This window comes from Lolium perenne, chromosome 4 (assembly GCF_019359855.2).
Source record: "Lolium perenne isolate Kyuss_39 chromosome 4, Kyuss_2.0, whole genome shotgun sequence".
Taxonomy (NCBI): Eukaryota; Viridiplantae; Streptophyta; class Magnoliopsida; order Poales; family Poaceae; genus Lolium; species Lolium perenne.
This window is the reverse complement of record NC_067247.2, coordinates 245155198-245170994: the sequence shown is the minus strand read 5'-3', so window position 1 is coordinate 245170994 and position 15797 is coordinate 245155198. Positions and strand designations below refer to the sequence as shown.

General features: G+C 45.3%; 1 protein-coding gene across 2 annotated transcripts; it reads right to left on the bottom strand.

Moving 5' to 3' along the window:
- Positions 1-2: 2 nt before the first annotated feature.
- On the bottom strand, positions 3-5468 carry LOC127332405 (protein STRUBBELIG-RECEPTOR FAMILY 7). 2 transcript variants are annotated; one of them, XM_051358711.2, is made up of 16 exons: positions 5165-5468; positions 4216-4348; positions 4039-4110; positions 3878-3946; positions 3721-3792; positions 3563-3631; positions 3360-3431; positions 3200-3265; positions 3052-3117; positions 2620-2963; positions 2227-2513; positions 1328-1599; positions 998-1133; positions 791-921; positions 446-602; positions 3-360 (listed from the first exon to the last, which is right to left on the bottom strand). In XM_051358711.2, exons 1-16 carry the CDS (start codon positions 5451-5453, stop codon positions 229-231), a joined length of 2367 nt encoding a protein of 788 aa, XP_051214671.2. In that variant the 5' UTR covers positions 5454-5468; the 3' UTR covers positions 3-228. The 2 variants fall into 2 exon arrangements, with proteins under 2 accessions (XP_051214671.2, XP_071675213.1); XM_071819112.1 differs by having other exon boundaries at positions 4216-4369; positions 5165-5409.
- Between the last annotated feature and the right edge of the window lie 10329 nt (positions 5469-15797).

The window sequence follows — 15797 nt, the reverse complement described above, 5'->3', positions numbered from 1 at the left end:
AATACACAAATAACTTCAGTGTTGCATTGCGGGATAATTGTTTACATGCTATCATTATGGGAAAAAAGAAAAACAAACAAATGTGTGACAACTGTCGGTGAAATGAGGGTTGGCAAAACAACAATTCTAGATGACAGTGGTTTATCAATCCAGGCCACTGCAAAGCCAAGCAATCTCTGTACCTCTGCTCAACTCAAAACTTCTTTATGAGACGTACACCATCTTCCCTTAGAACTTGTAGTTACTGTGATCCTCATGCCGGAGAGAATCGCTGCCGCCACGGAGCACGCCTGATCTCTGCACAAGACGGACCAGCGACTGCACGACCTCCGACATCGGTGGCCTAAACTCCGGCTCAGGCTGTTTTTTTCGTTTGGAAGTGAATAGATGATCAGCACCAAAGAAGAACAGAGATTGCGAGGGAGGGAAAAAAAACAGCATCTACCTGGACACAAAGGGCGACCGCGTCTGCGAAACGAGAGAGAGATTTAGCAGGGTACAGCCCCTCCATTGCTGGATCAACCATCTGATCCAGCGCTTCAATGTCGTGCAGCTGCGGCGTGGCCCATCGGACTAGTGACTGCTGTGACCATTGCAGGGAGCTGCAAAGGGTTCAAAAAGCAACAACAGTCAGTTCTTTATATGCAGGACCAGGCGTGAATCTGTTCTCGTTTCCTGAATATTGGTTTTCATGCACCTAACCAGTTCATACGAAAGTATGTTCTGTCAGATAATTGCACAAATATATAGCAAAAAGGTACAACTGTAGCACAAATATCTGCATGTTCACCTGTCAAATGCTTTGCGGCCAGTGAGGAGCTCTAGCATCACCACTCCAAAACTGTACACGTCACTCTTTTCGGAGTACTGACCGGACATGGTCACCTCTGGAGCTCTATATCCTGAATTGTCATCTGATTCCTGAAGTTGACATTGTATAAGAACAGAGATAATTATGTACAAGATCATATTTCTTTCAGAAAAACTTTCTGATCACCTGGAGCTCATGGTTTGGAATGAGATCAGCAAACCCACAATCTGATAGATGAGGATTAAGCTCGTCATCCAGTAGTATGTTAGCTGACTTGAAATTCTTATGGATGACAGGCGGCAAGCAAGATTCGTGCAGATATCTGAAAAGCAACACATATTCAGTTCCAGCAGCAGCACCTAAGCTTTGTACACTAGCAGCAGGCGGTGTTCTTATTTTACGTTGTGGTTGTAACTGGGCGCTGGTACGCTGTTTTCGTTATGCTTCGTAATGGTGAAAAAAAATTCAGTTTCAGCACAAAAGAATTACTTTACTCGAGGGATCTCCCTCACTTACTCTAATGCCCTCGCAGACCCTAGCGCAATCTTGACGCGGCTATTCCAGGATAATGGTTTGTCGTTTCCATCCGACAGGTGAAGGAAGTCATGGAGAGAACCATTTCTGTAATAATCATATGCCAGCAAGCATTGTCCATGCTCGGAGCAGTAGCCATCTAGCTCACAGAGGTTAGGGTGATTTAGCTTCGAAATGTTTGCGACCAGCTCAATGAAGAAATCAGATGGATTGCTTGGGAGGGCAGAGAAATTGATTTTCTTCACGGCCAGAACCTGAAAGTATCAATAAGAACATAAGGCTGCAACGACTAATTTAACTAGTACAAGTTTTCAGGGAAAAAATAACAAACTACACTGGATTTTAAATCATCCTGAAATTGACACACAGTGGAATACTATAAAATGTAAACCAAATTCTATCATATGATGTATATTTAATGTCAAATACTGTAAAATGTAAACCAATACTAGCATAAGGCCGCGATGATTTTCTAACTCTAATTTTGCAGGGCAAAGGTTAATTATCCATGGATTATGCACCACCATAAAAATCTGAAATTGACATAGCACGGAGAAAGCTGTTAAATGTAAACCAATACTTTTAATCTATAGTCATACTACATGCCAAATCGGGCATCGTACAGAAAGTATATTGTCTGTCTGAGATTCTGGGTACTCTACTGCCTAGTGCCTATGAGGCTAGGATCTTGATGTTCACAGTCGGCACTGATACTAAACTTTTTGAAGGACTAAAGAATCGGTGTTCTTATGTGATCACGTCTGAGGAATTAACTGAACATAACCTCTGCGGCGGTGCAGGTATATGTATATCTGTGCTTTTCCTACTCTCCATGCCAAAAAATATGTGTGCTTTTCATTTTGACAAAGTGAACTATATACCTTCTGATCTGAGAATTGTCCTCTATAAACCCGCCCGAAAGCGCCTTCACCAATAAGACTGTCAGCACTGAAGCTCTCGGTCGCCACCTGGAGATCTGCCACCGTGTATACAGTCGCTCTGATGGAAGAGAGGTTTGTCGTCTTCGTCGCGACGGACTTGTTCATGCGATCATTTTCGTCCGAGGACCTGTGCAAGTCGATTTTCGAAGGAGGTTTCAAGTTCATGGAGACGGTCCTCTGCAATCCTTCCTTCCCAGCTGGCGAGACAATGTTCATGGGCCTGAGCACTGAACAACAAAGCATCGTTAAGATGTCAGAGAAGAGAAAGCACACATACATTTTAGAAGATCACATAATGATTCTTCAGTAGCGAGAGGATGTAACTAGACTTACGCTTAAATTTTCCTGAAGCAAGAGGGGCCAGAGGCACATCCTTTTCAGGATCTCCTCCCTGCCGAGGCCTCATATATTTCCTCTTGATAAAAAAGAAGGAAACCATTGCGCCCAGAACCAGCAGAGATATGACGATTCCGGCGACTGCCCCACCTCCAACCTTCCTCTTACCACCATCACTGCCGCTAACATTACCGCCATTGCTTCCACTTGGTAGATTATTGTTACTGTCACTGTTACTGTCACTAGGACTGCCTGTCGAAGAAGGTTGTGGCGAAGGAGTGGTCTGCGATGTCGGTGCAGGTGGTTCCGAAGGGCTGTTGCTGAAGGAATTCCCACTCGTCCTACAGTACAAATCCTGAATTATTGCACTCATCTCCACAATTGCCAGAATGCGACAGGCCGACAAAAAAGGGCAGTACAGATGCTTACTGAAGAATTCCTATTGTCTTCAACTTTTCAGGAATCCAACCACTGAACTGGTTATTTGCAACATTGCTGAGAATAGTAGTAATACTTGGATCATCAATAATGAGAAGGCATAGAAAGATCTTAGGTGGTGGCAAGTGCATCAACTTACAGGTCAGTCAGAGGGAGATCAGAGAGGATGCCTATTGTGCCGGTAAACTGGTTGTTCTGCAAATAACTGACAACAGGGCATTTTTTTTAAAGTATAAGCACTTTCTTTAACTTATTGCACCAGGAACCCCTAGATAATCATATTAAAAGCATGTCCTTACAGAGTGGTTAAAGTTTTCAAGGAGCTGAAGCTTTCTGGAAGAGTGCCAGAAAATGTGTTGTCTGAGAGGTCCCTGCAATGATTAGTAGTCACAGTTTGAGTTTACCAGTGATTTGTTAAATCTGGGAATATAAAGATATGTAAACATATAGTAGGTCAACAATAAATTGGTAGTTCACTTAAATATCCATAAAGAACACTCACAATGTTGTTAAGTTGGTGAGTTGGTTGAACACAACATTGACGTTGGATATCTGATTATGGCCAAGTTTTCTACATCAAAAGAGAGCGACGTGATTGGTTTTGATGTTATCAGTTGTTTACGAAAAGCGACCAAAATATGAAATGAACAGGTAACTTACAAAAACCTAAGTGCGGCCATGTGTGAAATGGAGTAAGGTAAAGTCCCCGTAAAGTCGTTACTCTCAAGATTTCTGCAGGTCAATTAGCTCTTTGTCAGAACTAAGATAAGGAATACAAAGACAATTACTCCAGTATGGTCATAAGTTCAAAACTTACAGTATCTCAAGATTGGGAGGCAGATTATAAGGGATGTCACCACCTCCGAGATTATTGTTGCTCATATCACTGTGGGAGCCGAAGTAAAAAATCGATCAAAACAACGGCGGTAAAAGCAGATATTTATACCATGTAAAGGCATAATTTTTTTTTTCACTAACAGCTCAACTAATGCAGTGAGGATATTCATGTTGTATCCCAAAGTTCCCCTGAGCCCCATGCCGGGTAATTTTCTGTGACAATTTAGAACAAGCAAAAAGCGTGTGAGAACAACAGGAAAGTTCAGAAGCCAGGGACTGGACAAAATGGCCGTGTCTACTTCAGAGCTGTCGCCTCACATTGTTATCACTCTTGAATTAGAGCATGTGATCCCAAGCCAAGACTGGCCACACGGGTCGCCGTTCTGCGAGGCCCAGTTCGTGAGCTGCGATGGCGAGTTCAAGGTTGTGTACAAGGTCTTGAGGGCAGTCGCTGAATAGGCAGAGACATCAACTGAGACAGGATGACAGATACGGAAAGATGAATAATTTCAATTAATTAAACAGCCATGGTGAGGGCCTTCCTGCCCCTGCTTCCTTATGATGTTGAGTATGCCAGTAAATACAGGTATCTTGAAAACAAATGCATGAATAGCAAATTTGATGAATAGTTTAAATAATCTCAAGCTCTGAAATAGCCAATACTTTGAAGTCGGAAGTTAGGGAAACAACTTCCAACACCAAGAACCTAACCTTTCAGCAATCCAATGCAAGAAAAGAAAAAGGTGGATTAGCTAACCACAATTCTGCATTAAAAATAACTCTATTCTTGCTAGTTATTTAGATAGGACAAACAACCCACCGGAATTATTCAGACCAAGTAGAATGCCCCTGCCAAACTAATGGCGTTTTATCACTTCCAAGACACATTCCCAATTAGTTCCATACTAAATAGTAACAATTTTGGCCACCTGAAGTAAGAAAAGTCAAAGACGAATGGGAAAGGTGCACGAGGAACTGGATAGGCCAGCAATTTGCCATCAACTCATGGGAGAAGATGATGATTAGTTACAGACTTTTAAAAAGATGACATGCGTTATTTCAGCTACCATGAACCTGAACGCATCAGGATTTCCACAGAGGCGAAGTAGAGATGTCTCAAAGCAAGCACTAACAGCAGAAAAAGCAAAACAAATACTACAGTACAATTTCTTGCTAGCTGAAGTGATCAATAGCAGGAAAAATACCTCTGAGTTATGATTCACTTTTGGGAAGATGAATGCATGATAATAAGAAAAAAATCACTAACCATCGTCTGAGTTAGTGTCGGCGGTGACCTCAATGAAGGCAGTGGCCAAGAGCAACACCGCCACTCCGGCAATGCCCATCGCCATGCCTGAAGGCTGAAGCTCCTGCAAATTCTGTAACTGCTCGCCTTCAAGTGTGAGACATTCTTTTGCAGAACTCCCAACGAAGAAGACGAGGGAAAGAAATATCCTCCCCTTTTGTTCAGTTTTCTCTCTCTCTCTCTCTCTCTCTCTCTCTCTCTCTCTCTCTCTCTCTCTCTCTCTCTCTCTATTACATATATAGTGCTGCATTTTTTCAGTGAGAGAGTGTTGTGAGTTGTGACTTATAATTAGGAAAAGCAGATGGGACTTGTTAAACTTTGTATTGTAGCCTGCATATCTCGGGTGAAGATGAAGACCTGCCGGAGGCCTGGCCTTCATGGTCTGGCCGTAGTGTTGAGTTCCGGAAGGCGCCGCTAGCAAGTGTAATAGTACTGCCTGGAGTTTGCTGGATCGGTTGTATTCGGTCGTGCGCACCCATGCTTTTATTCCGACCGTTTGGTCTGGAGGAGCGGCGCGAAACTCTTTTCCGTGTTGACACCAAGTGATAGTTGATCCATGGTGAAGTCACAAGAAGAGAATATCATGAAGGCAAGATTGGAGGACTAGCTAATGGAGGTTCAAGTTTTTGCGCTATTGAGGGGCTTGCTTGGTGTTCCGAACTTCGCAACAGTGGTATGGACGTGAGGGCGACAACACATGTGAAGTTCGGAGTCTTATCTTTCAGGGTGAAAACCTAAGGTCTGGCCTTAACTGGTTGTGTCTGGCAATGTCCTTGTTGAAGGCATTGTTTTGAGAGCGGAGACTATCTTCAGGGTGAAAACCTAAGATCTTTGATCGGACGACGACGGCGCTGGTGCACTGTTCCCTTCTTGGAGGCGTCGTTTTTGAAGAGTTTGAATTTCAGGTGTTGTCTTAGTGGTGGTTGTATTACTGTTGCTAGGGCCGGGATACTGTAGCGGGACATTTATTTCTTAGTTTTTTTTTTGGCTGTGTGCATCCGTAATTTTTTAGGGCATTGCATTGTTGCATAGGCTGGGTGTAATTGGTATCCTTTGATATTAATATATTCCCTTTATCGAAATATAATATATATATATATATGTGATAGGCCACCCCATAGAGGGTTGAGCCAGTTCCCACACATTACACGTCTTACATGGTATCAGCCTAGGTTAGGATTTCTGCCGCCGCCTAGGGTTTCCCTGGCCGCCGCCACCCTCTCCGATCCTCTCCGCTTCCGCCTCCATGATGAGCGCCTCCTCCTCCAGCCTCGTCAACGCCGGTCTTCTCCCGGCCTCTCTCGCTGCTGTCCTCAATGTGCCGATTGATCATGGCGTCGTGACGATGCCCCAGCTCGGCACGTTTTCAGTGGGATCGATGTTCTCCGCTCCGTCGTTGGCTTCGTCGTCGTCGATGTCGTCTACTGTTGTCTCCTCGCCCGCGACTTCCCCGCCTCTGGCTATTCTGCCGGCGGCCCATGCGTCCGCGGCCATGGCGGCACAGTCCCCGTCCGCGGCCTTCGCCCCTGCGGCGTTTGCGCCCCCGACAACCATGGTGCCGCCCGCACCTGCGTTGGCCGGTCCATCCTACGCGGCCTACGTGCCCCCGGCGGCCCCTGCTCTCCCTGCATACGCGCCTCCGGCGGTCTTCACCACCTGCTCGCTCCCGACGCTATTCCACTTTGGCCACCTCATCACCGTCAAGCTATTGCCGGATAATTACATCTTCTGGTGTGCGCAGGTTCATCTGCTCCTCGGGAGTCATCACCTGCTCGGCTACGTCGACGGCACGCTCCGTTGTCCGCCCGCGATCGTGGACATCGTCAATGGCCCAGTCTATAATCCGTTGCGTCGTGTCTAGACGGGACAAGATCAGGTCAACCTGTCGGCCATCCAAGGATCGCTTACCCCGGCGGTGTCCGGGCTGATCGTCTTTGCCAAGACTTCTCAGGAGGCCTGGACTATCCTTGAGCTCTCCTTTGCGTCGCAGTCCCAGGCACGCGCCAGTGCTCTTCATCATGCGCTTGGTGATTATCAAAAGCTCGACGAGTCGTCCATGATCTACTACAACAAGGTCAACTCTCTCGCTGACACGATGGCATCTATTGGTGCGGTGACCCAGCATACCACTGCATGTTGTAGTATACAAGTCGTTGATATGATCTTCATGAAGGGACATTGCAGGTCATAACACTCGAGATTATATTACAATCACATCCATAACAAGTTGGTATTCTCACAGGTCCGATGAGAACACCCTAAGATACTACTTAAGTTCATTACAAAACAGCATAAATAGTAGACTGAGCTCAGCAACTTATTTAGGTAAGTTTCTACGCTGCTCGGCTCTATATCACTAGGGTATGTCACTACTCCTCCGCCTCATTGTTGTCGGGCTCGTAGACTATCCCATAGTCCACGCCTTCCACTCCTTCGGACAGATCAGGTTCTTCATAGACCAGCTCGTAGTCGCCTTCCGGTGCTCCGTCAGTGGCCTCTACTTCATTATCATAGTCTAGCAAGGGTGTCGAAAGAAAGTGAGTACAGCGGTACTCATCAAGCTCAAAAGTAAAAAAATGTGTTTGATGCACTAGCTACGACCATTGATCAGGAAATCTCTGGTCAATGCATGTTTCGCAAACATTTCTTCAAAAGGTTTACTTTATTCAGAAAACTATGCCTGCCAGTCTTCACAGGTTGAACATAACTTCATGGAGTTCCTTTCCTGCCGCGTTCGTAGTTCCCTTCCCGGAACAAGGAGTGAATGCCACAGTTTGATACCCTCTGCAGAGGTGCGTTACTTTTCCCATAAGATAACTTATCCTTGATACCAACCAAGACGCGTTTCTCGTCCACACTTCCTTGGTGTGGGGCCAGGTGTAAGATCCAAGCCAATCGCTGCCTTCTACGCGACCTTGCATACCCACCCTTTTGTCCACCAGTACATCCCCGGTAGACATCTCCCGATCATACGGCTTTACCCCCGATGTACGTCGGAAAATCCCTCATAGAACATAGAGCCTCTCATCCACACGGATGGGGATTTTAAAGGATTTTCCAACCTACCGCAGTGTTATCCCAACACTCAGCCAGGCTCCACCAGGTCCGTTGATATGCAAGAGGGAAAAGATAAAGATGACTTTCCCAGAGTCATTATAGATCTTATGGTTAACGTGAATTGTACGACGCTAGAATCACTAGACATCATTGGTGATTAGTCCTAGATTAATAGAACCCTTGCAATGGAACCTCCACCATATCAACACATACCATGGTTCCATTGCCCACCACAAAGTCATATTCATAATTGGAAAAGTAACATTTTTCTTTTCAATGCTGGAATGATAAGTATAGTACTTTTGCGGTAAATTGATAGAAAATAATCAAGGTGACATGAGCATGAGTGAACTTGCCTAGTGACTGCGGGATAATGCAGTTCGAAGTGTTGGATTGAACCTGAACCTCGGGTTCTGTAAACAAGCATCATTGTCCAGTAAAGACAATGTTATAAGATCCAAATGATGCATGTATGGATGTATTATTTCATGTTGAATTCCTTACCCCGACATGGTTATTTAGATTTAGGGTTTGAGTTAAGGATTGGTGCCTTTGGCGGTACTTTAAAAATATTTAAGTACTTTAATATGGTTTTATTTTCTAATAAGAGAAGAATGAAACATAGTTGATATTTTCCTTTGGAAAATATTGCTTTCAAATAACGAATTTGAACATTAGGGTTTCCCATATTTGGGAATTATTCATGAATTTTGAATTATTAAGATTTTCCCTCTTTTTGGAAAATCTTAACTTTGAAAAGAAATGATTTGGAATAATAGAATTCCTTTTGAAATTATTTGAATAATAATTAGTTGAATTCATTTTAAATTTTCCTTGATTTTTAAATCCAAGGAAAATTGCAATTTAAAATTTAGAATTTAAATTTGAATTCAAAAATTTCAAAATTTGGAATTGTATAACTAATTCCATTTCTTATTTTATTCTTGTTAAGAATAATTTGTTATTCATTAATCCTATTTTTCTTGGATTTTTAGAGGTATTTTTCATTTATTTTTATTTGGTAGAATTCACAAGTTATTTGTAAAAACAAAAAACAGAAATACCCCTGCCCAATTGGGCCAGCCCACCATTTTGGCCCATTTGGATGGCCCACCGAGCCAGTCCAAAACGGCTCGGTGGAACCGAACCAGGTCGGCCCACCTCACTCTCTCTCGTTCTCTCCTTGCTCGCGAAACCATAACCCTAAGTCGATTCAGTGGCGACGTCGCCGCCACCATGGCCCCCGCCTGCTCCGGCCATCTCCGGCCGAGCTATGGCTCACCGTGGTGCGTAGATGAACCAGCGCGTGATGACGCATCGATTCATTCGTCTCGATTCACCGTTTCCTTCCTCGGTAGCTCGAGCGCGTGCGGGATGCTCACGGTCGCCGATGAACTGGTGGAGATCTCCGCCGATCTAGGGTTCCTCGCCAACCCTAGGTGCTCGCCGCCCTCTCTGGTTATGTGCGTGGTTTGGCATGGCTTGGCCACGGTCTGGCGTCGCCGTGGTTGGCCGTGCCACCGTGCTGCCATGGCCGCTGCTTCACCCTTCACCAGGTAATCCCCTTTGCTCCTTCTACCCCCTCTACTCCACCTATTCCTTCTCGATCTATGCCTCTGGCTCTACTTCATATGTTGCTGTTGTGCTACCGTGTTGTTCTGCTGCTGTTCTTTCTTGCCTGTGCTGTGCTGTGGTGCTGCTGCGCATGCTATGCTCTACCCTAATCTTACTGATGCCATTCCTATACCTACTGGCTTTCTGTGCTGTGCTCAATCCATTGATTCATGCCTATATGTTGTGCAAATGGTCACTGGTCCTTGTGTATATGCCTAGTGGTCTTGTTCATATGCTTACTGGCTTGTTCATAGGTTTACTGGTTGATTCATATGCTCATTGAATTGCTATTGGCCTAGGTTTGCTTCACTGACACTTGTGGTGTCAGTGATGCTGCTGTGCTACTGCTTGTGCTATGCTGCTGTGCATGACATGCTATATTCCTAAGCTTGTTGATGCTATCCTATGCTTCTTGGCTTGATCCTATGCTTATTGGACTTGTGATTGTCCTAGGTTTGCCTGTGATGCTCTGCTTGGTCTTGTGCTTAATCTACTTGAGCAATTATCTGCTAGTGGCTTACTTATTGGTTAATTCCTTGCTATATGGATGAATTGCTAGATGTTGTAGTTACTGATGCATGCTAATGATGCTTATGCATCTGAGTATGTGTTGTTGTTGCCTTACAGTGATGCCTTGACATAATTCATGCATGGATTTGTTATGTATTCCTTCCTGAATGAATGGATTAGTGATGAACTGCTTATGCAGTGATGCTTAAGTGTCTTGCTATGCATGATTTGATATTTCCATGGATAGTTTGGAAATGAATAAAGTCTGGATCCATTACTGGATAGTGATGGCTTATCTGCTTTTGGTGAATACATGGATTTGTGTTTGTTGTGACCTCAGTAGCCTTGCTACTGACTGGTTGCTCACACAGTTGGCTAGATCTTGTTGGCTACTCATCTTTGCTTGCATAATAGGGAATCATAGTTTATATGAAAGCCATTATGCTTGCCTGTGAAGAAATTCTAGGGTTTCCGATGGTTTAATTGCCTAGGGTTTCACTAGGTGGTCTTTGGTAGCTATTTATAACATGTAATCATCTACTGGTGCTATATGTGCATGTGTGCTTGCTTGTGTGCACATCTGTGCATGTGTTCTAGTTTCTCTGCACCGAAATTGTATCTAGATGGTTTAGGTGCTATGGCTCCCTCTGTTTCTGCCAGTGATCCTTGGTTATACCAAGTGATGATCACCCCTTGAGCATCTTCTCAATCCCATGACCTGTGTCATGCATAAATAATGGATTGGATCCACTGGATCCTCTCCAGGAACTTGATATACCTTGTTCCAGCTCCTAGAAATAAATATTTGGTTGATGCGGTGCTTCTGGATGGTTTTATGTTCTCAGCCCTTCACCTCCTAGCTTCTGGTTGATCTCCTTCTTAGGTCATCATGCTTTCTGGTTGATTGATTGGTGGTTTTGGATGAATGGTTGGATTCTGTGATGGTTGGTGTTGTTCTTGAGCAAGAACATGTGATGAACACTTGCTGTTCTTGGATGTGGCTTGCTGATGGTTATCTGTCAACTGATGCTTGGTTTCTAGGGTTTCTACCCTATTTATCACTGCTGTGCTTTCTCTCTAGTTGTGACACACAACCCTGCTTGGTCTGGTGACTCACCTGTGGGTGTTGTGCTGTTGCTGCACAGCTCCTACATGTGTTGTGAACTTCTTTGATGAAACTTGGGCCACTGTCCTTGCCCAGGTTTGGTCTGTTGTTGATCCTACCCTGTGATGTCCCTATTTTGGACAAGCACAAGTGTCATTGACACTTGGTTCACTGGTTTGGACAAACACAAGTGCCATTGACACTTGGTTCATCCCGGGCTAGTCAGTGACTTATTTTACTAACCCCTTGTATAGCTATTCTCTCTATTTTTGCAGGTTTTGAAGTTGAATATGACCACAAGATCAATCCTTCCAAGACATTAGTATTAAGATTTAGTCTAGAATCAAATATTGTAATCTTCTTTTTTATTTTATTTACTTATTTATTCAATTCTTGTAATAAGGAATATTGTAAAGACATTGTATCTGTGTGTGTTATCAATAAAGCTCAAGGTTTACTTATGAGCTCATTTGTATTTGTATTATTTACTTGTAAATGATTGATGTATTTATTTTTCAATTTGAATTCAAAGTTATTTGAATTATGAGTTGTATTTTAATTATGAATTCATATTTCATTTTCAATATTGCTTATTATTTACTCTTTAGGTTTTCAAATTCAATATGACTTGTCAAATCAAATCAACTCCCAAATCAACAAGATACAAAAGAGATCATGTCAAAATTCTTAATCTCTCGATGCCTAACCCTAATTGCAGTTGAGAGAGAACCTCGATCTCTCTTAGGTTTAGTTGCAATAAGGCGCGAAAATTTACCTCGTTTTGCTATGAAATGCAAATCCTATTTCTAAATCTACCCTTCGATGTTCCTATGTTGTGGGTTATTACAATTGGCCAGCCTCTCACCGACGCCGAGTTCACCTCCTACATCGTCAATGGTCTCGACGAGGAGTATGATGGCCTGGTTGAGGTTGTCAATGACCGCGCCACTCCGATGATGGTCCATGATCTCTACTCGCGCCTCCTTCTCACCGAGTAGCGCGTGGAGGCACGCCGTGCTCAGCGTGGTCACGCTGGCCCCTCTGCGCATGCTGCCTACAAGGGTGGCCGGCCTTCCGCTCCATCACCTGCCTCAGGCAAGGTCTTGGCTGGCCCGCCCCAGCCCCCGTCATCGACTAGCGCGGATGGTCGCCCCAAGAAGGTGTGCCAACTATGTGGCCGTGAGGGCCATTGGGCGTCCAAGTGCCACCGCCGTTTTCAGCAGACTTTTCTTGGTCTCGGCAATGATGGCAAGGACACGCGGAACAATGAGCGCCAAGTTGTTATGGCTGATCGCCCGACGAAGCACAATGATCAGCACGGTCATACGCAGTCCTACTCCGTTGACCCTCACCGGTATATGGATACTGGGGCCATAGATCACCTGACGAATGAGCTCGGCAACCTCGACACTCGCGAGCCGTATCACGGTTTCGACAAGGTGCACACCGCTAATGGATCAGGTATGCAAATATCTCATATTGGTCAAGCATCTCTCATCACTAGTCATGCAGCTAGGACTCTTAAACTTCACAATATTCTTCCCTCTGTGACACACAATCTTCTTTCTGTTCCTCAGGTCACTTACAACAATAATGTGCTTTGTTAATTTCACCCTTTTGATTTTTTTGTACAGGATTGGGACACGCGGGACGTGCTTCTTAGTGGGCGCCTATGTCATGGTATCTACCGCTTGGAGTCGCATATGGTCTCTCACGTCTTCAACGTTTTTCGGGTGTCGTCGTCACAGTGGCATGCTCGTCTTGGTCATCCAGCCACTCCTATCGTTTGTCATGTTTTGCGTCTTCATGAGCTTCCTAGCATGCCTAGTAATAAAGATGTAGTCGTGTGTGATGCTTGTTAGCAGGGGAAGAGTCATCAACTTCCTTTTTCGGAGTCTAGTCGTGAAGTTAAACATCCACTTGAACTAGTGTTTTCAGATGTATGGGGTCTTGCCCAGACTTCTGTGAGTGGCCATAACTATTATGTCAGTTTCATTGATGCTTATAGTCGCTTTACCTGGCTTTATATCATTAAGCGCAAATCTAATGTGTTTGATATTTTTATACAGTTTCAAAAACATGTTGAAAGTCTTCTCAAGCATAAAGTTGTTCATGTACAGTCTGATTGGGGCGGCGAGTATCGCAACCTCAACTCCTTCTTTCAGCAGCTTGGGATTTCACATCGTTTAGCTTGTCCCCATAAACATCAGCAGAATGGCCCCGCCGAACATAAGCATCGTCATATTGTTGAAACTGGTCTCACTCTTTTGGCTTATGCATATGTTCCCTTTAGATTCTAGAGTGATGCCTTCACCACTGCCTTCTTCCTCATCAACCGTACACCCACTCGTGTTCTCAACATGAAGACACCTATTGAGCTCCTTCTTAATGATTTGCCTGACTATACTTTCTTTAAAGTGTTCGGGTGCGCTTGTTGGCCGCATCTACGTCCCTACAATAAGCGTAAGCTCGAATTTCGGTCCAAAAAGTGTGTCTTTCTTGGCTATAGTTCCCTTCACAAAGGCTACAAATGTCTTTATGTTCCCACTAATCGTGTCTACATATCTCGGCATGTTGTGTTCAATGAGCATGTGTTTCCCTTTGCTAAACTTCCTGGGTCCAACACGGAGTCTCGACCTATGCATTCATCCCCTGTTGTCGCTGACCAATTTGATGATATTGCATACTCTCCTATGTTGATACCTAACCATGGCGCAAGAACTGGCCGTGGTGCCCGCTTGGAGCTGCTCGACGAGCCTTCGTCTTCATCGTCCGCATCCGGAGCACGTCGTTGATCACCACGTCCATCAGCACGTCGATCATGCGGCTTCTCTGCATGGCCTCGGTCCGTGTGCTATGCATGCACCGCCGATCGACATCGCCTCTGGCCCGGATGAGGCCTCCTCGGCTGTGTCTGCATCGCCCGCCCATGCCTCGCCGGCATGCTCCTCCCGGCCCACGACGCCTCCGTCATCCTCGCCTGTGCGGTCGGGAGACTGCGCGTCGCCCGCGTCTTTCGTCTCGCCTTCACCGACGCTCATGCAGAGCACCACCAGCCCGTCGCCTGTGTCGGCTGGGCCTCTGCTGCCCACTCCGCCCCCATCGCCTACTGCACGTCTCCTCCTCGTTAATTGCCGGCTGGGCCTGGGCCTTCCAGTTCTTCATCGGCTGCTCCATCAACCTCGACTACCCCTGTTGTCTCGCGTCCTCATACGCGCAGCTGCATCGGTATTGTTCATCCTTAGGAGCGCACCGATGGTACTGTTGCCTGGTATGCCGCATGTATGTAGGCTACCATTGCGGATCCGACTGCTGAGTCGCGCACATATCAAGCTGCTTTGAGTATACCTCACTGGCGCGAGGCTATGGAGCAAGAGTATCATGCTCTTCTTCGCAACAAGACATGGACCCTTTGTTCCGCCTCCATCTCGCGTCAATGTTATTGATTCCAAATGAGTGTTCAAGGTGAAGAAGCATTCTGATGGATCTATTGAGCGCTATAAAGCGCGTCTGGTTGCTAGATATTTTCGGCAGCGTTATGGTCTTGATTATGAAGACACTTTCAGTCATGTGATCAAGCCTACAACAATCAGACTTCTTCTATCCTTGTAGTTACTCGAGGTTGGTCTCTTCGACAGCTTGATGTGTGATACGTCCATTTTGCATCACTATTTTATATCATAATTTAGTTATTCATTGATATATTTCATATTTAGAGGTGATACTTATGTTATTTCATCTATTTTGCATGTTTCATGATTATTGGGGAATCGCGCACCGGAGTCAGGATTCTGCTGGAAAAAGCACCGTCAGAATGCAATATTTCGGAAGATCAACAATTGACGGAAATTACACTGAAAATCCTATTTTTCCAGAAGACGAAGCTAGCCAAAAGGAGGAGCCGAGGAGGGCCGCCATGGGCCCCCCATAGGCCGGCGCGGGCCCTGGCCTGGCCGCGCCGCCTTGTGGGGAGGGGGCCCACAGCCCCCTCTGGCCTCCTCTCCTTCGCGTACTTCTTCGTCCCGAAAACCTAAGCTCCAGGGGATAGTCGCGAAGAGTCACAGCCGCCTCTGCGGGGCGGAAAACACCAGAGAGAAAAGAGCTCTCCGGCAGGCTGAAATCTGCCGAGGAAATTCCCTCCCGGAGGGGGAAATCGACGCCATCATCATCGTCATCGAGCTAGACATCGTTCGGATCATCATCACCATCGTCTCCATCATCATCACCGCCATCTCCACCGCTGCACCTCGTCACCGCTGTAACAATTAGGGTTGGATCTTGATTGTTTGATAGGGGAAACTCTCCCGG

Excerpts from the sequence above, each read along its gene's own strand:
- LOC127332405 (XM_051358711.2), bottom strand. The coding sequence starts at position 5,453 with ATGCAGCACTATATATGTAATAGAGAGAGAGAGAGAGAGAGAGAGAGA. Across the intron at positions 922-997 it reads TTCCAAACCATGAGCTCCAG|GAATCAGATGACAATTCAGG; the intron begins GTGATCAGAAAG and ends TGTCAACTTCAG. Across the intron at positions 361-445 it reads CGGTCGCCCTTTGTGTCCAG|CCTGAGCCGGAGTTTAGGCC; the intron begins GTAGATGCTGTT and ends CGAAAAAAACAG.